This window comes from Betta splendens, chromosome 12, assembly GCF_900634795.4.
Source record: "Betta splendens chromosome 12, fBetSpl5.4, whole genome shotgun sequence".
In the NCBI taxonomy this organism is placed as follows: domain Eukaryota; kingdom Metazoa; phylum Chordata; class Actinopteri; order Anabantiformes; family Osphronemidae; genus Betta; species Betta splendens.
Genome location: NC_040892.2, coordinates 634,326 through 656,933, shown reverse-complemented (window position 1 = coordinate 656,933; position 22,608 = coordinate 634,326). Strand labels below are relative to the sequence as shown.

At 55.1% G+C, this 22,608-nt stretch overlaps 2 protein-coding genes and 1 long non-coding RNA gene across 8 annotated transcripts; 2 read left to right on the top strand and 1 right to left on the bottom strand.

The window, feature by feature from the left end:
• The first annotated feature begins 572 nt into the window (after positions 1-572).
• On the top strand, positions 573-11,750 carry LOC114867253 (2-oxoglutarate dehydrogenase complex component E1-like). 3 transcript variants are annotated; one of them, XM_029169793.3, is made up of 24 exons: positions 606-969; positions 1,425-1,802; positions 3,117-3,305; positions 3,595-3,688; positions 4,641-4,679; positions 6,194-6,309; positions 6,399-6,553; positions 6,617-6,763; positions 6,840-6,930; positions 7,000-7,179; positions 7,254-7,382; positions 7,454-7,633; positions 7,703-7,855; positions 7,931-8,033; positions 8,615-8,743; positions 8,810-8,960; positions 9,065-9,192; positions 9,592-9,770; positions 9,852-9,923; positions 10,211-10,336; positions 10,414-10,486; positions 10,559-10,722; positions 10,796-10,950; positions 11,021-11,750. In XM_029169793.3, the coding sequence occupies exons 2-24, from the start codon at positions 1,575-1,577 to the stop codon at positions 11,184-11,186; spliced, it is 3,147 nt and encodes a 1,048-aa protein (XP_029025626.1). In that variant the 5' UTR covers positions 606-969; positions 1,425-1,574; the 3' UTR covers positions 11,187-11,750. The 3 variants fall into 3 exon arrangements, 2 of the variants coding, with proteins under 2 accessions (XP_029025626.1, XP_029025627.1); XM_029169794.3 differs by lacking the exon at positions 4,641-4,679 and having other exon boundaries at positions 607-969; XR_003787837.3 differs by lacking the exons at positions 7,931-8,033; positions 9,065-9,192; positions 9,592-9,770; ... (4 more) ...; positions 10,796-10,950; positions 11,021-11,750 and having other exon boundaries at positions 573-969; positions 8,810-8,949.
• On the bottom strand, positions 11,679-22,174 carry pargl (poly (ADP-ribose) glycohydrolase, like). 4 transcript variants are annotated; one of them, XM_055513162.1, is made up of 16 exons: positions 22,049-22,174; positions 21,689-21,835; positions 19,680-20,125; positions 18,972-19,061; positions 18,834-18,905; positions 18,651-18,737; positions 18,426-18,586; positions 17,783-17,856; positions 17,641-17,713; positions 17,500-17,575; positions 17,280-17,427; positions 12,789-12,867; positions 12,613-12,721; positions 12,439-12,535; positions 12,237-12,365; positions 11,679-12,173 (listed from the first exon to the last, which is right to left on the bottom strand). In XM_055513162.1, the coding sequence occupies exons 2-16, from the start codon at positions 21,759-21,761 to the stop codon at positions 12,064-12,066; spliced, it is 1,824 nt and encodes a 607-aa protein (XP_055369137.1). In that variant the 5' UTR covers positions 21,762-21,835; positions 22,049-22,174; the 3' UTR covers positions 11,679-12,063. The 4 variants fall into 4 exon arrangements, with proteins under 4 accessions (XP_055369137.1, XP_029025628.3, XP_055369138.1 ...); XM_029169795.3 differs by lacking the exon at positions 21,689-21,835 and adding an exon at positions 20,584-20,657 and having other exon boundaries at positions 22,049-22,080; XM_055513163.1 differs by lacking the exon at positions 21,689-21,835 and adding an exon at positions 20,584-20,657 and having other exon boundaries at positions 17,280-17,370; positions 22,049-22,080.
• LOC114867259 (uncharacterized) lies at positions 18,509-21,153 on the top strand. Its single transcript, XR_003787838.3, has 3 exons — positions 18,509-18,642; positions 18,764-20,141; positions 20,266-21,153. It is a non-coding gene; the product is annotated as an uncharacterized LOC114867259 (long non-coding RNA).
• Positions 22,175-22,608: the final 434 nt, after the last annotated feature.

Here is a 22,608-nt window from a genome sequence, read left to right as displayed (position 1 = left end):
AAAACTTGTGAATTGTTAAGAACACGTTGATGCTACAGATAAAATTTGCTCTGTCTGTTGTTTCCTGATGCTATAATAGAAATGTTCTTTTTTTGTGAGTGAGAGCTGAAAGATGATGAGATATGAAACATAGCCAGTAACAAGTAAACTCATAATTCACTGTTCACTAATAATACAAAGACTTAGTTACGCACACACAGACAATGAGAAAACAAACACTTTAATGCTGGAGTGCAGTGTTCTTAGTTCTCAACAATATGATTCATGTTTCACTGATTTCTACTTCTAGGACACACACCAAACGCTGTGTTTTGGCCTTGTTGTGTGACATCATAGTGGCAACCAAGCGTTGCTGGACGCTCGTGGTGGAACCACAGGTTGTGTTCTGACCTACAGAAGGTTCTGAACTCAGGGACAAGGGCTTGTGCTTTCACCTGCACGAGGACAAACGAACGCCTCGGGCTTTGGGACAGAGGTTGGTGTAGATAAAGTGCATGTGGGACTGAGCCAGATCACACAGTGTACATGAACCTGCCTATTAACAGAAAACAAACTGGACCATGACCTGTTTGCCACAAGCTCGGTCACAGACTGGACTCAACAACAGCTCAATGACGTTACTCTAGTGACTTCATGTATTTTTATCACATAGCGTTTTGTTTATTCTACTTCACAGCATTTCTCAGCTTTCTGTTGGTTCTGGTAAATCTGCTGAAGAACACACTGCGTGGATCCGCTGGTATTGTGCTGCCGACACTTCCCTGTGTTCAGCGTTTCTCCAACAACTGTGGTTTGTTTTCTGACGTCATCAACGCGTGACGTAGTCCTCCCTGGCTCGAGGAGCCAGTGACAGAGCGCGCGACTCAGCGGAGCGCTCCTGTGGGTGCCGGTTCGCTCAGCGCGTCCGGTTTAGAACGCGACCCGGCCGGTTCTGGGTTCGGTACCGACTCCCGCCAGAGGAAACACGAGGTGAGACGAGAAGAAGAGAACTTTTATCTCACAGACGGTTAATACTAGTTAATGCCATATACAAAAAGGCGGTGTGTGTCTGTAAGTGTCGAGGCGTTTCATGTTACGTTTCTACGTGTTTCTTTATGGTCTGTCTTTTAATCCTTTACATTTAAATGCTTTAGCCGCTCTTTCCCTCATGTTGTTGTCCAGCGACTGCTTGTTTGATTTAAACCGGTCAGAATCCAAATGAGCAGAGTTAATCCTTGTAAGAAGTTGCTCCGTATCCATCTCGTCCTCGGCGCCACAGAGCTGCACTGTTTCACAGGAACCCATAAATACACGTTAACCTATTTCCTCGTCCTGCTTCCCTAAATACTCACTAGAGCTCATGTAGATGGATCCACTGCTCATATTCACATCACATCCTTTGACTCCAGCTTAAGTTGTTTGTTTTCTGTTGTTGATGAGTGCAGAGCTTCTGCAGCCTCATCTGGGTTACAGTATTTACAAGTGGACCCACCAGAACCCGGCCGAAGCTGTGGGAGCCTGGCGGAAGCCCGGTTCTGCTGCAGGACCGTGCTGCTGCATTATTCCTGCAGGGGGGGTGTGCCTGGTGTGCAGCCATGCACCGCTTAAGGACCACCGTGGCCCGACTCCGGCCCCTGACGGCTGCACAGGCAGCAAAGAGCCCGGCGCAGCCCAGAACCGCTAGAGCGGGCTTAAGGACGGTCCAGCCCAGGAGGCAGCAGAACACGTCTGCGTCTGCAGAGCCCTTTCTTAATGGCACCAGCTCCAACTATGTGGAAGAGATGTACTACGCATGGCTGGAGAATCCCAGGAATGTGCACCAGGTAAGTGTGAAGTAAAGAGCGCCTGACTTCAGGGACACGCCCCCACACACTATCAAACAGGTGTTTACCTGAACCAAGGCCAAGTCCAAACTTAGTGGGGTAAAGGTCACACACACACACACACACACACACACACACACTATCAGCATGTTTTGATGACAGGTGGGAATGGAAATCACACCGTAGCAGCATCATTCACAGTGACGGCATCCTGAATGGCTGTTGTAGACGTATAATCACACTTTTGTCAGACTTCATGGAATGAGGTCCTGGGCAGGACTCCAAACAACGTGTTGCTCCGTCACTGACTGGCAGAGCCGTAAACGTGATCAGGAAGCACAGGTCTGCAGTGGCCTCACATCATCTCAGCTTAATATGTAAAAGCCTGAAGCCAGAATTGAACCGTTTGGACAGGTTCTCACAGAGGTTTGCTGTCGCTGGTCCGTAGGTAGTGGAAGGCACACGTTGAACACGTTTTTAATTCAGAAGACATGGACGTAGTGGAGAAACCCACCCATAATCAGAGTCAGGAGATTAGTTGAATTCCTGACTCGGAGGGAAAAGTGACCTCATTCCTTTAATTCCTGCCCATCCAGCACTAACATCGGCTTTTAAAGTGAAAGTTCCAAATGCCTGGAAAGGCTGAGGATACGCCAGGGTCTGTTAGTTGTGTGAAAAGCTTTGGAACTGGCTGCTTGTGGTTCTGAAGTTTGTACCAATGCCTGACACGTCTCAATCGTCCCTTGTTGTCACAACTATGACACTTCAAGCTCACGCTGGGCGATGGGTTCCTCTAGTTTATCTGTCAACAGGCCTTTCATGGTGTGTGGAGATGCTTCCTGTGAGGCCGAGGTCGCGGGCTCCCTGCCTTCAGCAGCCCTCGGGTGTCTGTACTTTACCCTTATGACTTCATCACGTCCACTGAGCTGAAACAGACCCAAAGGTTCATCAAGAATCCTTCTTTCATGAAAGCTGTAACATTCTGTGAACTAGAGCTCTTCATTGTAAAGAGCTTGAATCCACAGTCGAGAGGTCGAGTTCAGGCACTAATGTCAGCGAGATCAGATGTTTGACCTCAGGAACCGCCCCCATCGCAGCAGCATCAGTCTCTGCTGTTGACACACAACCAGCGGCCCGTGTTTCACCCACAGCGCCTGGTACCTGCTGACGACATGGTGCCGGCTCCAAGCCATTCCTCTTTCCAGCTGTACTGTGTTCATCAATCAGCCGTGATGCTTCTGGCAGAACTTCAGAGCAGAGCATCTTACTCTGTCTGACGCCTGTGAATGACCACGTGTCCTCTCTCCTCTGCAGTCCTGGGATGTGTTTTTCCGTAACGCTAATGCAGGGGCGCTCCCTGGCGCCGCCTACCAGAGCCCGCCGCCCCTCAGCCGGGGTTCTCAGGGACCAGCCGGTGTCCAGGCGCTGGGGGGGATTCAGCCCAATGTGGACAAGCTGGTGGAAGATCATCTAGCGGTGCAGTCGCTGATACGAGCGTACCAGGTACCTGTAGCTCTGCTGGGGTTGAAGACAGTAAACTCAGCACATGCATTATATCAAGTTAAAACACATCATGTTTATAGCTGAGTGTTTTCAGTGACTTCACTGCTGCTGTCCAAGTCGCTGCCTTTCCCTCCACAGCCTTCAACCCATGTTTGAGTCAGGGATTCTGAGACACGTGGGCTGAATGTTGGGAAATCTAGTAGGAAGTGGCTTCCAGAGGACAGACAGGAGCTGATCTGCTGGAGCAGAACCACCGACCTTTAAAGCTGCTGTTGTTGTGTCTGTACAGGTGCGAGGGCATCACATAGCAAAGCTGGACCCGCTGGACATCAGCTGTGTGGACTTTGATGACACCCCATGTACCTTTGGTTACCAGAACGTGGGTGAGAAAGCAGTCTCTTGTTTTGCTCCCACCCTGGCAGACGAACACGTCCCCATCAGCGCCAACTAACAGTCACAGGAATTCCCTGAACCTCAATGTCTCTGTGACGCTGTGCGTTCCAGTAGAAGCAGAAACCAGTTTTTCCTAGTTCCCTGCAGCGTCACTGGGTAACTTCTCTGAGCCAGTGTCATGAGCTGATAACAAGGCCTGGTAGGTGAGCACATAGAAGCCTTCTAGCTTTGGGCTGTGACCTTTGACCCTTTACATGTACGTAACCTGTCAGCAGTAGAAGCTGAATCCAGGCGCGTTGCCATGGTCACCAGGTGCTACCCTTTAAAATAAAGGAGTCAAAGGATCCACCGGAGGAGACGCAGCACCGGGCTCCTCAGTCTGCTTCATTCATTCATACATTACGTGATCAGGGGACTGAGAGGTGACATTGTCCTGACAGACTTGACCTCTGCGGTGTCCTGCTCAGAGGCCAGTTAATGATTTCCTCACATTAATACTGTTGGTGTATAGCTTCGTGTTATTACACTGAGAGGACACACACAACCTGACCATCTACGTTGTGATTTCATGGAGCAGCATTATTTATATTATTGATCCTTACAACAGTTGTTAGCATAGTTTTCCTTTTTGCGTCAGGTATTTGATCCAGAAACAAACTGAGCTTGTGTCCCTCGGTTTAATGTCTGTGGTAAAAAAAATTGGACTTTACAGAATTGGAACCAACTGCAGCATGCACCAGCAAACTGTCATTGTCCCCAGAGAAAAGCTGGGGCCTCTGGGTGAAGGGCCAGGTGATTGTTAGGAGCAGGAACAGGATGTTTCCACAGTTACTGCTCTGCTTTGTCCGGAGGTTCACAGAGGTTGAGCAGCAGGTCAGTAGGTGCTGGAGCTCTGAGCGCTGCGCCGCGCCGCTAACCGTCCCTGTGTGTCTGTGCCTCCAGAGGTGTGCAAAGACCGCCTGCGTAGTCTGGCTGTGGAAGGTAGGACCCGGCCCCCGGCCGAAGGCTGGGCTCATTCTAACGCTTGGTTTGTGGGCTTCTGGTAACGTTCTAAGAGGAACAGGCTTCCTGTCCAGCTCATTAACCAAGGTTCTAGTGCTGGGTGCCACTGATATGAAAACCTGTGAATTATAAGGAAAACTTCCCTGAACACAACACTGTCTTCCTTCGTTCAATGCGACTTCATTAGGTCACAGAGACAATTGAGCAGATCTCGAAACATGAACCAGATCACGGCTGAGAACGTCACGCTGACGTTGGGAGACGTGTTGACATCAAAAGTCGTCACGTTGGTGTGACTCTGGAGAATTGTTTAATTTTTTCAGATCAAACCAATGAACTAATTAAAAAAACAAACTATTGTGTTGTTAGGGGGTTTTCAACAACCTGGCAACCCAGACTGTCTGTCTGGAGGCTTGAAGGCCTAAATGAGGCGCTGTGTTTGGGGTGTTTGATGGCTTTCGCTAACCTTTGCTCTGCAACGTATCCCCTCCACCTCATTAAACACTGACAAACCCCACAGCTCCTGTGTTTGTGTGCAGCCGCCACAGAGGGACAGAAATCTAAAGATGTGCTCAGCACAGCACTCTGCTCCACCCTGCTGATAGAGGTGTTCAAACAGTCCACGTGGGCTTATCTGGGTTTGGGGCGAGGAGGACATGGTGTGCTTTAGATAAACACACTGGGACTCAAGCTGCTTCTGCCTCCTCTAACGCGCCGCTCGTTTTAGCGCATTCAATTCAAGGTTTTTCTGGTGTTGGACAGAAAATGAATCAGGAGTTACTCTTCATTCATTCATTTTGGGTACACAGTCAGAGTAATGCCATTTAAAAGCAAAGGACCAAGCAGAGAACAAACAGATAAGTCCTGACATGACAACGATAACGAAGAGCGTGGTCAGTAAATCAACAGGTCCAACGTGCTGCTACGCGACCAGCGTGAACGCAGCGGTCGGTTTAGGCCACAGCCTGGAAGGAACCGCTTCACTTCAGACCACGACACGCATTTAGTCCCATTAGGACTCAACAGTTGCATATAACACAGTCACATTCAGTGCAGATGGTTCATGGCACAACGCTCACTCTCCTAACGAGGAGACAAAGTCCGATCTGATGGAGCCAAGTATTCAGGTGTCACGTCCTTTGTCTGTAGGAGGTTTAATGAAACATTTAAGATAAGCTTTCGTTGTCTGAGCTGTGTGGCTCAGATAATGAAATTGTTTGCTCAGGTCACATGATCCAGGGTGTCAGGTTGTTTATGTTGAGTCAGCAGTAGTAGCAGTAGTAGTAGTAGTGGTAGTAGTAGTAGTAGTAATAGTAGTAGTAGTAGCAGTAACTGGTTGCAGGATGCTTTTCCTCTGTAGCGTGACACGGAAGCTGTCGGTGCGGTGGTTCTGGTTCTGACCTGCACACGCAGTCGGACTAACAGGATGAAATACTCCAGGAAATCTAAAATGTGGTGGTAGTTTCTCTTCTTCTCTCCTCGTGTTCAAACAGGCTTTTATGGACTGACTGAATGTGACCTGGACAAAGTTTTCCGGCTTCCCACCACCACCTTCATTGGTGGCAACGAGAGTTCTCTGCCGCTCAGGGAGATCATCCGGCGCCTGGAGGTGAAGCCACACTCAGATTCTGGTCCCGTGGTTGTGCTGCTGATTAGGCACAGCGCTGCTCATCCCTGCGTGCCGCCTGTCTCTTGCAGACGGCCTACTGTCAGCATATCGGAGTGGAGTTCATGTTCATCAACGACATGGACCAGTGCCAGTGGATCCGGCAGAGGTTTGAGACTCCAGGAGTCGTGCAGATCAGGCTGGAGGAGAAGCGGACTCTGCTGGCCAGGATGATCCGGTCCACCAGGTGCGTCCTCAGCCCAGCAGTGACTGGGTGGCGCTGGGCTGAGGTGACATTGCGTGTTCGCAGGTTTGAAGAGTTTCTCCAGAGGAAGTGGTCGTCGGAGAAGCGCTTCGGGCTGGAAGGCTGCGAGTCGCTCATCCCGGCCCTGAAGACCATCATCGACCAGTCCAGTGAGAGCGGCGTGGACAGCGTGATCCTGGGGATGCCTCACAGGTACGTGCGCGGCTGTTCCTCAGCCAGCAGCCTGGCCTCCGCCTGCCGCTCTCTGATGCTGCCCGTGTCCCCTCAGGGGGAGGCTCAATGTTCTGGCCAATGTGATCCGGAAGGAGCTGGAGCAAATCTTCTGCCAGTTTGACTCCAAACTGGAGGCAGCGGATGAGGTCTGTCCATTTCTGTGTCACGGTCTGTAAGGATGGAGCACAGTGCAAACAGTCCTGTCCTGCTGCCAGGGTTCTGGTGATGTCAAGTATCACCTGGGAATGTATCACAAGAGGATGAACCGGGTCAGCGACAGGTTGGTCACCATGTCCCTGATGGCGAACCCGTCCCACCTGGAGGCTGTGGACCCAGTGGTGCAGGGGAAGACCAAGGCTGAGCAGTTCTACCGTGGGGACGCTGAAGGCAGGAGGGTGAGTGGACTCTGGTCCCGGTGCCTGTGTGCCTCTGTCCCCATGCGTCTGTAACCGGATCCGTGACCGTCCAGGTCATGTCCATCCTGCTCCATGGCGACGCTGCGTTCGCGGGTCAGGGGGTCGTGTACGAGACGTTCCACCTGTCCGACCTGCCGTCGTACACCACGCACGGCACCGTGCACGTGGTGGTCAACAACCAGGTACCGCCTGCAGAGTTAGCATGTGATCAGGCGCCGCCGGCCGTGAGCTGAGACCAATGTCCGTCCCACAGATCGGCTTCACCACAGACCCCAGGATGGCCCGGTCCTCGCCGTACCCCACGGACGTGGCGCGGGTGGTCAACGCCCCCATCTTCCACGTCAACGCAGACGACCCCGAGGCGGTGATGTACGTGTGCAAGGTGGCGGCGCAGTGGAGGAACGCCTTCCACAAGGACGTGGTGGTGGACCTGGTGAGCCCGCGTTCCCGCTGTGCGTCCAGGGAGAAGGAGGAAGACCAGCGTTGAAATGTGGGCTTTCAGGTGTGTTACAGACGCAACGGCCATAACGAGATGGACGAGCCCATGTTCACACAGCCGCTGATGTACAAGAAGATCCGGCAGCAGAAGGGCGTCCTGCACACGTTCGCCGAGAAGCTCATCGACGAGGGCGTCGTCAGCACGCAGGAGTACGAGGTGAGGAGCAGTTACAGCCCGGCGCCCGTCCCTCCTGCTTCCCTGTCCCACGCTCCGCTTGCATCCGTCCATCAGGAGGAGGTCGCCACATATGACAGAATTTGTGAGGAGGCTTACGCTCGCTCCAAAGATGAGAAGATCCTCCACAGCAGACACTGGCTGGACTCTCCGTGGCCCGGTAGGCTCTCCCGCCGCTCTGCTGCGGCTCCGGCTGCAGTTGCGGCTGCAGCTCCGGCTGCAGCTGCGGCTCCGCTGCGGCTCCGGCTGCGGCTCCGGCTGCAGCTGCAGCTCCGCTCCGGCTGCGGCTCCGGCTGCGGCTCCGGCTGCGGCTCCGGCTGCAGCTGCAGCTGCAGCTCCGCTCCGGCTGCGGCTCCGGCTGCGGCTCCGGCTGCGGCTCCGGCTGCAGTTGCGGCTGCGGCTGCGGCTCCGGCTGCGGCTCCGGCTGCGGCTCCGGCTGCGGCTCCGGCTCCGGCTGCGGCTCCGGCTGCGGCTCCGGCTCCGGCTGCGGCTCCGGCTCTGGCTCTGGCTCTGGCGGCTGCAGTTGCGGCTGCAGCTCCGGCTGCGGCTCCACTCCGGCTCCGGCTGCGGCTGCGGCTCCGGCTGCGGCTCCGGCTGCGGCTCCGGCTGCGGCTGCGGCTCCGGCTCCGGCTGCGGCTCCGGCTGCGGCTCCGGCTGCGGCTCCGGCTGCGGCTCCGGCTGCGGCTCCGGCTGCGGCTCCTCGCAGTTCTTTCTCGCTGTGACGTCTTCTTTTGCCTGCAGGCTTCTTCAACCTGGAGGGGCAGCCTAAAAGCATGAGTTGCCCTTCCACCGGCATCAGCGAGGAGGAGCTGGGCCACATCGGACACATCGCTGCATCGGTCCCAGTGGAGGACTTCACCATACACGCAGGTACGGTACCCACACGCTTGTACAAAGCTGCCTCAGACCCTTCACGTCTCTGCTCCGCTGCTTTAGGTCTGAGCCGCATCCTGAAGGGCCGGGCCAACATGGTGAGCCAGCGCTTGTGTGACTGGGCTCTGGGGGAGTACATGGCCTTTGGCTCTCTGCTCAAAGGCGGGGTCCACGTACGCCTCAGCGGGCAGGATGTGGAGAGAGGCACCTTCAGGTAACACCGGATCAGCCGTTCCGGGCCCTGTAGAACCTGCCAGCGCACAGACGCTGGAGGACGCGGCCTCACTCAGACATGCTGATTTCCTCTGATGTTTGCAGCCACAGACATCACATCCTTCACGACCAGAACGTGGACAAGAGGATCTGCGTCCCCATGAACCACATCTCCCCTGATCAGGCTCCTTACACCGTCTGCAACAGCTCTCTGTCGGAATACGGAGTCCTAGGTGAGAAACCTCTGACGGTACAAAGTGTCCACACGTGGAGCACCGAGCAGCAGCGCTGGGAGAAGGTGCAGCAGAACCGGTAAAACCCAGCGGAGGTCAAGGACGCACTCAGTTGTTTACTAGACATGACTCCGCAGAGCTTCACTTTCGTTTCTTCTGTTCTTTTTCTGGACCTGTCACCAACCGGTTGTCGCTGAGAGCAACATTCTCCGTATTAAGACACAATGTTCTCGTCGGCCTGATTTCAAGAGATCAAGCATCGGTTGAACTTCCTGGTCCAACAACATTCACAGTTGACAGGACAAAGACAAACCTGTGTCACCAGAATTAAGCAACTAACCCGTAAAACCACATAGAAGAGCTGCTAAACACCGGCTGCTCTGTTTCCCTCGTCTGCAGGGTTTGAACTGGGTTTTGCTATGTCCAGTCCCAACGCCCTGGTTCTGTGGGAGGCCCAGTTCGGAGACTTTCATAACACAGCTCAGTGCATCATCGACCAGTTCATCAGCTCGGGCCAGGCCAAGTGGGTGAGACACAACGGCATCGTGCTGCTGCTTCCTCACGGCATGGAGGGAATGGTAGGAGCCGAGGAACCGGATCGGACACTTTAGGACTTTCTGTTTCCTCCTGTCACATGGGCTCCTTTTCCATCCCATCAGGGTCCGGAGCACTCGTCTGCCCGCCCCGAAAGGTTCCTGCAAATGTGCAATGATGACCCAGACGTTTTCCCTGTGAGTCTGTACTTTACGCATGCATTGCTCTGTTGTGTTCCCATGATGCACCTGGGCGAAAGAGATTCATGAATGTAACCCGACTGGTTCATGTGGGGAGTTGACTGACTGGTCCAGACCCAGGCATCCAGAAATGATGAGTGACAATTATTTCATTTGGAGTAAATAATGTGAAATAGTTCGTTTGGCCATAAATGCTGTAAATCAAACGTCTACACAGTGAAGACAAACCCAATCCACAGCAGCTGCTACAGTAGCTGTTTTCCATAATGTGTTGCTTCCCACAGCCGCTGACGGAGGACTTCGCTGTGCGTCAGCTCTACGACTGTAACTGGATGGTGGTCAACTGCTCCACTCCTGCAAACTACTTCCACGTCCTGCGCCGGCAGATCCTGCTGCCCTTCAGGAAGCCGGTCAGTGACGCTGTGTCCCGGCGCCTCCTGCACAGTCTGCCCTCTGACCCTAAACTTGTCTGTGCTCTAACTCCAAGCTCGTAGCGTTTACCCCCAAGTCGCTGCTGCGTCACCCTGAGGCCAAGTCCAGCTTTGATGACATGCTAGCAGGTAAAGGCGCAGGGAGGGGCCCCCAAACGCTGCACTTTGTGCCGTCGTCTTCTAAAGGTGCTGTTTCTGCAGGGACTCACTTCCAGCGCCTGATCCCAGACCAGGGTCCTGCAGCAGACGCTCCAGGAAGTGTCAAGAGGATCATTTTCTGCACCGGAAAGATCTACTACGAGCTGACCCGGGAACGCAAGAACCGCAGCATGGAAGGGGACGTCGCCGTGGTCCGGCTTGAACAGGTGACGTCAGGAACACGGACCGGGGCTCCGTGGTGGGATGTTGATGAGTGACTGGTGTGACTGGTTTTGGCAGCTGTCGCCGTTCCCCTTCGATCTGGTGAGAGCAGAGGCCGAGCGTTACCCGGCGGCTGATCTTGTCTGGTGTCAGGAGGAGCACAAGAACCAGGGCTACTACGAATACGTCAAGCCCCGCATCCGGACCACCACCAACAGAACGCGGCCCGTCTGGTGAGTTCTGCTCTGGCCCGGCCCGGACAGAGGGGGGCGACCCGCGTGTCTGACGTGTGCGTGTTTGCAGGTACGCCGGCCGAGGCCCTGCAGCGGCTCCAGCCACAGGGAACAAACACACTCACCTCACAGAGCTGCAGCGTTTACTGGACTCAGCGCTGGACCTGGAGGTGAAGCCGGGGACGGGGAGCCGGGGTCCCGGACCCGGAGCCGCCCACCTTCACACAGTCCAGTGACGGCTGGATCCTGTTGCATCGAGGCTTTTTCCTCAGTGTGTTTCTACATCAGGACACGAATCTAAGGCCGAATGTATGAATTCATACACAATGAAGTTTTTTCATTATTATTAATGTTATTTAATTTAAACCTATGAAGATCTACAGCATCACCAAATTACTGCCTAATCTCCTTCTGAACGATGCTTTGAATTTATTTAAAATCTGGCAGTTTGACTACCAGCGTGAAGACAGCTTTCAGTTTTACTGCAGGATTGTTACTTTTAGCTTCAGAGCTGATACGGACTCATGTTCTGCTGAACAGCAATGACTGGAACCAGTGGGTTCTGGAGTAGAGTGAGAGATAGAGCAGCTTTATTGTTCGGAGGTTCTGAAGGTTAACAGCTCTGATGGGTCCTCACGTCCACCAGGCTCCTCTCATCCAGTCCTGCTCATCTTCCTCTGGACCCGCCTCCATTTGTACCAAACACAACAAATCAGCAGCGGCCCTGATGCATGTGACAACGTATTTATTCACATTATGTTGTGTGTTTTCCATAAATAAAGATTCTAGTTCTTGTTGAAGCTACGGCTCCTGGAATCACGTGTTTCACACAGCTTTGATCGACCGTGATGCATTCAGGTTCAGTCTCCGACCTCAGTTTGAAGTGAACTGTGGCTTTATTACACTGCCACTGTTCACGATGCTTTCATCAGTTTGTTAAAGTCGTTAAATTCATACCATCAATGTGCTTCATGACGAAGCTCGGCATCACTGACAAAGGTTTTCTACCCAGTCATGACTTTACAGCATCAACCATTTTTTTACACTGGACTGTTTTGTTCTTGAGGCATAAACTAAACCAGATCTGTAGTGGATCCAGTTGCAGTGGGATCCTCACAGCTGGCTCCTGGAGGACCTGAGGGTGATGAACTGCAGCAGATCCACACCTGAACCCCCATGTGTGCGCAGCCTACAGTAGTCCTGGATCAGTGCGTAGAGTTGACCTGCAGGAGGGTTTAAGTGTGAGTGAGCGCCTGCTGTTCTACACACGGTTTATCGACACCCACCGACTGTGACGTCTTCTCTGACCAGCAGCTTGTACATCTGCTCCACGTCCCGCTTGGTTTTCTCGTCCCTGAAGGTGAAGAAGGCCAGTCCTCTGCCGGCTTCGGCCGCCGCCATCAGCTGGATCAGCGCTGCACAGGAGCACAGTGAACCGGGTCATTCGGGCTCAGGCGCCGCTCGGTGACGACCAAACCTGGGCCGCACCTTTGAGTTGTGGCTCTCCGTTAAAGGCGCCGCAGCCCCACTTGCCCGTGGCGACGTCTGGTTCACCCGCTCCGACCTTCTTAAAGCCGCAGTAGGCCTTGAAGCACAGAGGTCCAGTCACAGCAGAACCACTAAACCGTGGACTACAGACACCACTCAAAGACCAAGGCCAACCTTGTTCAGCTCCCGCTGGACCTTCCTCACGTCGTACTGCTCACTGGGGTGTTTGAAGTGCAGCGCGTCCATGGCCACGATCTGCCTCTGCAGCCGGAACCACTCGTCTCTGCAGACACTGGGTTAGCAACACGACGAGCACGTGCATGCATGACGCCGAGGTCACGTGTGTTTACCTGCCTACGGAGTCCACACACGGCCCGACCCACTCGAAGCGGTCACCGAATCCAGAGTAGATGCTGAACTTCTGGCAGCCTGAGACACAAGGAGCATCGTCTGCTGCTGAGCTTCAGCTGGAAACGGGTTGGTACCAACAGATCTACAGACGGGTCCTGCCCAGGGCTTTGCAGACTGACGGCTCTACAGAACCCAGGGCTCTGCAGACCCAGGGTTCTACAGACGGGTCCGGCCCAGGGCTCTGCAGACTGACGGCTCTACAGAACCCAGGGCTCTGCAGACCCAGGGTTCTACAGACGGGTCCGGCCCAGGGCTCTGCAGACTGACGGCTCTACAGAACCCAGGGCTCTGCAGACCCAGGGTTCTACAGACGGGTCCGACCCAGGGCTCTGCAGACCCAGGGTTCTACAGACGGGTCCGACCCAGGGCTCTGCAGACCGACGGCTCTACAGAACCCAGGGTTCTACAGACCCAGGGCTCTGCAGACCCAGGGTTCTACAGACGGGTCCGACCCAGGGCTCTGCAGACCGACGGCTCTACAGAACCCAGGGTTCTACAGACCCAGGGCTCTGCAGACCCAGGGTTCTACAGACGGGTCAGACACAAGGTTCTACAGACCCAGGGCTCTGCAGACCCAGGGTTCTACAGACGGGTCCGGCCCAGGGCTCTGCAGACTGACGGCTCTACAGAACCCAGGGCTCTGCAGACCCAGGGTTCTACAGACGGGTCAGACACAGGGTTCTACAGACCCAGGGCTCTGCAGACCCAGGGTTCTACAGACGGGTCAGACCCAGGGCTCTGCAGACCCAGGGTTCTACAGACCCAGGGTTCTACAGACGGGTCCGACCCAGGGCTCTGCAGACCGACGGCTCTACAGAACCCAGGGCTCTGTAGACCCAGGGTTCTACAGACGGGTCCGACCCAGGGCTCTGCAGACTGACGGCTCTACAGAACCCAGGGCTCTGCAGACCCAGGGTTCTACAGACGGGTCCGACCCAGGGCTCTGCAGACCCAGGGTTCTACAGACGGGTCCGACCCAGGGCTCTGCAGACCGACGGCTCTACAGAACCCAGGGTTCTACAGAACCCAGGGCTCTGCAGACCCAGGGTTCTACAGACGGGTCAGACACAGGGCTCTGCAGACCCAGGGTTCTACAGACGGGTCCGACCCAGGGCTCTGCAGACCGACGGCTCTACAGAACCCAGGGTTCTACAGACCCAGGGCTCTGCAGACCCAGGGTTCCACAGACGGGTCAGACACAGGGTTCTACAGACCCAGGGCTCTGCAGACCCAGGGTTCTACAGACGGGTCCGACCCAGGGCTCTGCAGACCGACCGCTCTACAGAACCCAGGGCTCTGCAGACCCAGGGTTCTACAGACCCAGGGTTCTACAGACGGGTCCGACCCAGGGCTCTGCAGACCGACGGCTCTACAGAACCCAGGGCTCTGCAGACCCAGGGTTCTACAGACGGGTCCGACCCAGGGCTCTGCAGACCGACGGCTCTACAGAACCCAGGGCTCTGCAGACCCAGGGTTCTACAGACGGGTCCGACCCAGGGCTCTGCAGACTGACGGCTCTACAGAACCCAGGGCTCTGCAGACCCAGGGTTCTACAGACGGGTCCGACCCAGGGCTCTGCAGACCGACGGCTCTACAGAACCCAGGGTTCTACAGAACCCAGGGCTCTGCAGACCCAGGGTTCTACAGACGGGTCAGACACAGGGCTCTGCAGACCCAGGGTTCTACAGACGGGTCCGACCCAGGGCTCTGCAGACCGACGGCTCTACAGAACCCAGGGTTCTACAGACCCAGGGCTCTGCAGACCCAGGGTTCCACAGACGGGTCAGACACAGGGTTCTACAGACCCAGGGCTCTGCAGACCCAGGTTTCTACAGACGGGTCCGACCCAGGGCTCTGCAGACCGACCGCTCTACAGAACCCAGGGCTCTGCAGACCCAGGGTTCTACAGACCCAGGGTTCTACAGACGGGTCCGACCCAGGGCTCTGCAGACCGACGGCTCTACAGAACCCAGGGCTCTGCAGACCCAGGGTTCTACAGACGGGTCCGACCCAGGGCTCTGCAGACTGACGGCTCTACAGAACCCAGGGCCCTGCAGACCCAGGGTTCTACAGACGGGTCCGACCCAGGGCTCTGCAGACCCAGGGTTCTACAGACGGGTCCGACCCAGGGCTCTGCAGACCGACGGCTCTACAGAACCCAGGGTTCTACAGACCCAGGGCTCTGCAGACCCAGGGTTCTACAGACGGGTCAGACACAGGGTTCTACAGACCCAGGGCTCTGCAGACCCAGGGTTCTACAGACGGGTCCGACCCAGGGCTCTGCAGACCCAGGGTTCTACAGACGGGTCAGACCCAGGGCTCTGCAGACCCAGGGTTCTACAGACCCAGGGTTCTACAGACGGGTCCGACCCAGGGCTCTGCAGGCCGACGGCTCTACAGAACCCAGGGCTCTGTAGACCCAGGGTTCTACAGACGGGTCAGACACAGGGTTCTACAGACCCAGGGCTCTGCAGACCCAGGGTTCTACAGACGGGTCAGACACAGGGTTCTACAGACCCAGGGCTCTGCAGACCCAGGGTTCTACAGACGGGTCCGACCCAGGGCTCTGCAGACCGACGGCTCTACAGAACCCAGGGCTCTGCAGACCCAAGGTTCTACAGACAGGTCAGACCCAGGGCTCTGCAGACCCAGGGCTCTGCAGACCCAGGGTTCTACAGACGGGTCCGACCCAGGGCTCTGCAGACCGACGGCTCTACAGAACCCAGGGTTCTACAGACCCAGGGCTCTGCAGACCCAGGGTTCTACAGACGGGTCAGACACAGGGTTCTACAGACCCAGGGCTCTGCAGACCCAGGGTTCTACAGACGGGTCCGACCCAGGGCTCTGCAGACCGACGGCTCTACAGAACCCAGGGCTCTGCAGACCCAGGGTTCTACAGACGGGTCAGACACAGGGTTCTACAGACCCAGGGCTCTGCAGACCCAGGGTTCTACAGACGGGTCAGACACAGGGTTCTACAGACCCAGGGCTCTGCAGACCCAGGGTTCTACAGACGGGTCCGACCCAGGGCTCTGCAGACCGACGGCTCTACAGAACCCAGGGTTCTACAGACCCAGGGCTCTGCAGACCCAGGGTTCTACAGACGGGTCAGACACAGGGTTCTACAGACCCAGGGCTCTGCAGACCCAGGGTTCTACAGACGGGTCTGACCCAGGGCTCTGCAGACCGACGGCTCTACAAAACCCAGGGCTCTGCAGACCCAGGGTTCTACAGACGGGTCAGACCCAGGGCTCTGCAGACCCAGGGTTCTACAGACCCAGGGTTCTACAGACGGGTCCGACCCAGGGCTCTGCAGACCGACGGCTCTACAGAACCCAGGGCTCTGTAGACCCAGGGTTCTACAGACGGGTCAGACACAGGGTTCTACAGACCCAGGGCTCTGCAGACCCAGGGTTCTACAGACGGGTCAGACACAGGGTTCTACAGACCCAGGGCTCTGCAGACCCAGGGTTCTACAGACGGGTCCGGCCCAGGGCTCTGCAGACTGACGGCTCTACAGAACCCAGGGCTCTGCAGACCCAGGGTTCTACAGACGGGTCCGACCCAGGGCTCTGCAGACCGACGGCTCTACAGAACCCAGGGTTCTACAGACCCAGGGCTCTGCAGACCCAGGGTTCTACAGACGGGTCAGACACAGGGTTCTACAGACCCAGGGCTCTGCAGACCCAGGGTTCTACAGACGGGTCCGACCCAGGGCTCTGCAGACCGACGGCTCTACAGAACCCAGGGCTCTGCAGACCCAAGGTTCTACAGACGGGTCAGACCCAGGGCTCTGCAGACCCAGGGTTCTACAGACGGGTCCGACCCAGGGCTCTGCAGACCGACGGCTCTACAGAACCCAGGGTTCTACAGACCCAGGGCTCTGCAGACCCAGGGTTCTACAGACGGGTCAGACACAGGGTTCTACAGACCCAGGGCTCTGCAGACCCAGGGTTCTACAGACGGGTCCGACCCAGGGCTCTGCAGACCGACGGCTCTACAGAACCCAGGGCTCTGCAGACCCAGGGTTCTACAGACGGGTCAGACCCAGGGCTCTGCAGACCCAGGGTTCTACAGACCCAGGGTTCTACAGACGGGTCCGACCCAGGGCTCTGCAGACCGACGGCTCTACAGAACCCAGGGCTCTGTAGACCCAGGGTTCTACAGACGGGTCAGACACAGGGTTCTACAGACCCAGGGCTCTGTAGACCCAGGGTTCTACAGACGGGTCAGACACAGGGTTCTACAGACCCAGGGCTCTGCAGACCCAGGGTTCTACAGACGGGTCAGACACAGGGTTCTACAGGCCCAGGGCTCTGCAGAACCCAGGGCTCTACAGACGGGTCAGACCCAGGGTTCTACAGACCCACGGCTCTTTTCCTTCAGTAAATGAGCAGAACATCCTGCTGTGGAGGGTTTGAGTTTTGTACCTGTAATGATCAGGCACTCGTTGTCTCCGAGCCTCTCAGTGAAGAGACGGGACACAATCAGCTCCGGGTGAATGAGGAACAGGATCTCCTCCTGCAACAGGCCGGAGTTCAGCACACCGCCGCCGACCAGACTGGCAGCGAAGTCCACCTTCACATGCGGCGTTCAGAGGTCAGCGCCGGTTCAAAGGGCTGGCTCATTGTGGGGGTGGGGGGGTCTCACCTGCAGCATCCCTACGCCGTCGTCTTCGATGCTGCCTTGAGAGGTCACGTGCAGCTGCAGCAGCTTCTTCTTGGAGCTGTGAGATGAGCAGAGCTCAGCGACGGCCGCGGGGCCACGTCTGACAAACATTCTGTCTGTTACCTGGTCCAGTCGGGCAGCTCCGCGTTGCTGAGGCAGCGCCTCTCGAACGTCACCAGGCCCCTCGGTGGAGAGTCTGCAAGACATGAAGGCGTCAGCACTCAGCTTCCATCCACCTCAGCAACAACCTGTGGCAGGAACTCACCGGTCACCTCTTTGAAGTACTGCATGATGGCCCGGAGCTTCTGCCTCTTGCGTTGTGAGGTCTTTCCAAACAGGCTGTGAGGACAAGAGGAGTGAGAGGCTGCACAGAGTCGCAGCAGCAGTCGCAGCAGCCGCAGCAGCCACAGCAGCCGCAGTCGCAGCAGCCACAGCAGCCGCAGCAGCCACAGCAGCCGCAGTCGCAGCAGCCACAGCAGCCGCAGCAGCAGCCGCAGTCGCAGCAGCCGCAGCAGCAGCAGCCGCAGCAGCAGCAGCAGCAGCAGCCGCAACCGCAACCGCAACCGCAACCGCAGCGGTCACAGCCACAGCAGCAGCCGCAGTCGCAGCAGCCGCAGCAGCAGCAGCCGCAGCAGCAGCAGCGGCCGCAACCGCAACCGCAGCGGTCACAGCCACAGCAGCTGCAGCAGCAGCAGCCGCAGTCGCAGCAGCCACAGCAGCCGCAGCAGCAGCCGCAGTCGCAGCAGCCACAGCAGCCGCAGCAGCAGCCGCAGTCGCAGTCGCAGCAGCCGCAGCAGCCGCAGCAGCCACAGCAGCCGCAGCAGCAGCCGCAGTCGCAGCAGCAGCAGCAGCCACAGCCACGGCAGCAGCAGCAGCCGCAGCCGCAGCCGCAGTCGCAGCGGCGGTACCTGGTGAAGTTGATGCTGGGGAGGCCCCAGTACTCCGTGTGGGCCCCGCAGGCGTTGCGGTGAGGGAAGGTGCAGAAGAAGGCGTTGGCCAGCAGACAGGAGATCTGGACCTGTGACAGCGTGACGGCCGCAGTGCGCCCGGCGCTCAGTAGAGGGATGGCCTGTAAATACACGGCTCCTCAGCACCAGAACCACTTTACAACCCGAGCCCAGACAGGTTCGTACCTTCTTCACGTGCTCTGGCAGCTTCAGGGCCAGCGCTGCCATCTTTGGGAACAGAGAGGGGAGGTAGTTGTCTTCCTTCGGTATGACCTGAAACAGGATTCCATTATCGCCAGGATGAAGGACGAGGACCATGATGATGATGATGATGATGATGATGGCTTGATGTGAGCGACACACACTGACCTTGACGAAGCTGGCGAGGCTGTCAAACAGCCACTGCTTCTCGTACTTCGGGTTGTATTTCATGATGGCTTTCTGAAAAAGACATGGACTGAGAGCGTGAACGGGGACGATCAGAGATGTGAACAGCTGCTGCTGTACCTGCACGTCAGCCACGTCTGCCTCGCTCCGGCTGGACAGAGCTCCCAGGTGTTTGGAGATCACCTTCCACCTCTCCACCGGGCCACTTCCCTGCCAGCACACAGATCGGACTCAGAGTCACGTGACCGGAACCGGGTTGGATCAGACGACAGTAACAAAAGTAAAGAACGCAGTGATTTACACATTTAAGGATGCTGGTGAACTAGCATCCATCATGGGGAACACCTCCACCCCTGCACCACACGGAGGCTCTGAGCAGCTCCTTCAGCACCACTGTTACAGCCACAGTGCAGGAAGGAGCTGCTGCAGGTCATTGCTCCCACAGACATCACACTCTACAACACAGCACTGCAGTGACACAAAATTGTCAAACTCCATTGTTGTGTAGCATTTCAGGTCTTCATCATCCACATGACAGTCTTTCTTTCTGCCACAGTAAATACGTAGGGCACATTTTTTACACTGCTGAAGAAATCAGTTACTAGAAGCATGTTTATGGCAAATTGTCATTGTTGTTTGTCTTTTCTCTGCACTAATAATAATGTTGCACAGTGTTGCAGTCATTGTCGTTGTTTTCCGTCTGTCTCTCTACTGTTACACTGCTGCTGAAACAGGAACTTCCTCATTGTGGGATCAATAAACTGGCTGCAGATCAGTGAAGCCCGTTTAGTGGGATTCATTTGACTGAACTGGGTTGTTTGAACGCACCGTCCATCCAGACTTAACCATCGAACTTGACGGTGAACATGGCATCTTCACCACGTTGCTGCTCCACACGTCTCTGCCGTCCTGAGCCACGAAGCGCTGCGGGACGAGTCGCACGTCAACGAGGACGGTGTGCGCGCGGCCGAAGCGCAGCTCTCCCAGCGGGGGGCGGCACTGCGGGAGCCGCTTCAGATCCTGCAGGGGGCAGCACGCGCCCGCCTCCTCCCTCGGCCGCTCGCGGCCCTCGACCCGTCGACGCCGCACGGCGGCGGTGCAGGAGGCTCCACAGGTGGAGGAGCAGCTGTGGCCGCAGCCGGAGTCCTCCGTCTTAACGGGCTCCACTTCCGCTCTGGATGCGCCGTCATTTCTGGGTTTGACGTTTTCTGGCTCCTCGTCTGGACAAAGGCAGGCCTTCACCTGGGAGCTGTCGTTTGATTTGCTAGCCATCACTGTGGGTTGTAGAAGGTCAGCGGTCACTACAGAGTGCACACAGTGTCAGCACATACGTAGATTTAGCGATGACCCTGCAAAATGTCAAATAATGGACTGAGTTACTTGTTCTTATTTAGGTTTTCCTTCCACCTTTCAGGAGTTGCGGCCACGCCCACTTTGGTGACGTACGTGGTACAGTCACCGCGTCGGAGCCTGAGGTTGCGTTCAAACTAAATGAATTGTTTCTGACTGTCTGTTCAGTTTAAATCTTATTTTACTGAGCGGATCGTTCGAGTTCTTGTCAGTGATTTTAACGTATTCTGAGCGACGGAACCTTTAAAGCTCGGCTCTGGATACGTACCGACAGTTTCCTGTGGGTTTGTCAGAACCGAAACTACGCCAACACTCGTTCCAGACTAGAGACAGCGCTTGTACAACATTATGTGTACAATAATTTTCGGAACCGTTATCTCACCTTCGATTAGCACGACGAGCCAGCAGGAATCCTGACGACCGGGCCGGAACCAGCAGACGAGCTGCGGTTTCAGGCTGAAGAGAAAACGAAAGTAGCGGCTGATCGCGGCTCCACTTTCACTATGACAAACAACGTGGCCGCGCACGGAATTAACATTCAACTAGTTAATCAAGAACCGACCCGGACTTCAGCAAACACGTTCAAGCTGGTACTTTTACTTCACTTGAGTGTTCAATAGGCCCCAGCGTTCAGGACAAATCAAACGAGCCATTAAAGCCTATTCAATTCTTTTCAGGTAAACATTCCACACTTGAAACAAATGTGGTTGTGGCGGGGCCTAAATTGTTCAAGGTTAAACTGGACTCCAGTATAATCGTCAGACAGCTATAGTTACTATCCCACTATGAATGATCTATTACTCTGGATGTTCTGACCCAGTTCGGACCCGGTCTGACCCGTCAGCCATCAGCCTTGTCTGGGCCAGAATCTCACCAGACCTGCAACCAGCTGCTGCCTCCTCTGTTTGTAGCTTTTATGGATGTAAACAAATAAAGCAAAACTTAAAAAGCTGCCATAAACTGCAGTTCCCTGTTTAAACACCAGGTGAAAGCATCGAGCCACTGATTCGGATTCGTAAGATCCGGTTCTCATCCTTAATGTCACAGCGTGTTCAGTGTTCACAACTATCATAATAACAGTAGCTTGGTTCTGCTTAAAGAGACAAAGTACGTGACCATCGACATCACTGATGAGGCGCCAGATGTTTAATTAGTATTTTCAGTGACCTGTACTTATTTATTTTTGTCTATATTTTACAGTCTATTCATTTGATTTTTAAAAGTACAGCAGTAAATGGTGTTTGGTGGAGCTCTGGCCCAGTTGGTTCCCTGGAATGCGCTGGCCGTCACCACAAAGGAATGCGCGCACACACACACACACACACACACACACACACACACACACACACACACACACACACACACACACACAGATGACTTAAAGGCCGAGTGGAGGCGCTTACATAAGCACAGCCTCAAATACTGGTAGTGCTGCCACCAGTAAAGCAAAGCCTTTACACCAACTCCTCACTCTTATGTCTGCTCACCATTGTTCAGATGTTTGTTGTCTTCACCTGCTGCTGAAACCTTGTGCTCACTTTCATCTCTACAGCCAAACATCTGTCTATGTTTGAGACGCTGCCACTGAAGTTGTCAGATTAGATCAAATCTAACATAGTAGAAGTAGTAGTGACCTAAAAGGTGAGAAAGTGATAAATCAGTGTGATGTGTGGGGTGGGGGTGGGGGTAGGACGATTCTAAGGGCCCACAGAGACCAGCTTTATTAATAATAACATTATTATCAGCAATGAGATTTCAAGGATTCATCTACGTAAGAATTGCAAATATAAGTAAATTACGGCTTATTTTTGCCTCTCCGGTCAAATGACACCCCTCCTCCCATTTACCGCATGGTTCTGGCCATCTACCGGGGTCCTATAGATCGTCAACAGGTAAAGCAGCAACATCCTCGCAGTCAACGAAGCTTAAATCCGTCCATCAGAAAAGAAAAGAAAGGTTTACTACTTTCCAAGATCCAAGTGCAGAGCTCTCACTCTGGCAGGTTTACAGAATGAACCTTTTAACGCCTTTCCTCCTCATCTGAAAGGAATCACACTAATTCAATAGCGCATGTTTTTCATTATTGAAAAGGAAATTATTGTAATGTAATTTTGTCACACAGCTCTATTGGAATTCACAACCTTTAGACTGCCAGCTCCGCACTCTTACCAACTCCACCGACCAGGCCGTGTAGGAGGTAATGGTCAGTACTATTAATAAAATGTAGGGCCTGTGACTGCCAGTGGCGCCCCTGGTGATGTGATGTGTAAAAACTTATTCACATCACCATCAAAACAACTTCTGCTGTGGCTGATGAACCTTCTGATTCCTCCCTGAGCAAAACAAAGTGGAGGCTGAAGCTCAGAGCATCCGACCAACAGCTTGGTCAGAGTGCTGGTTTCAGCCT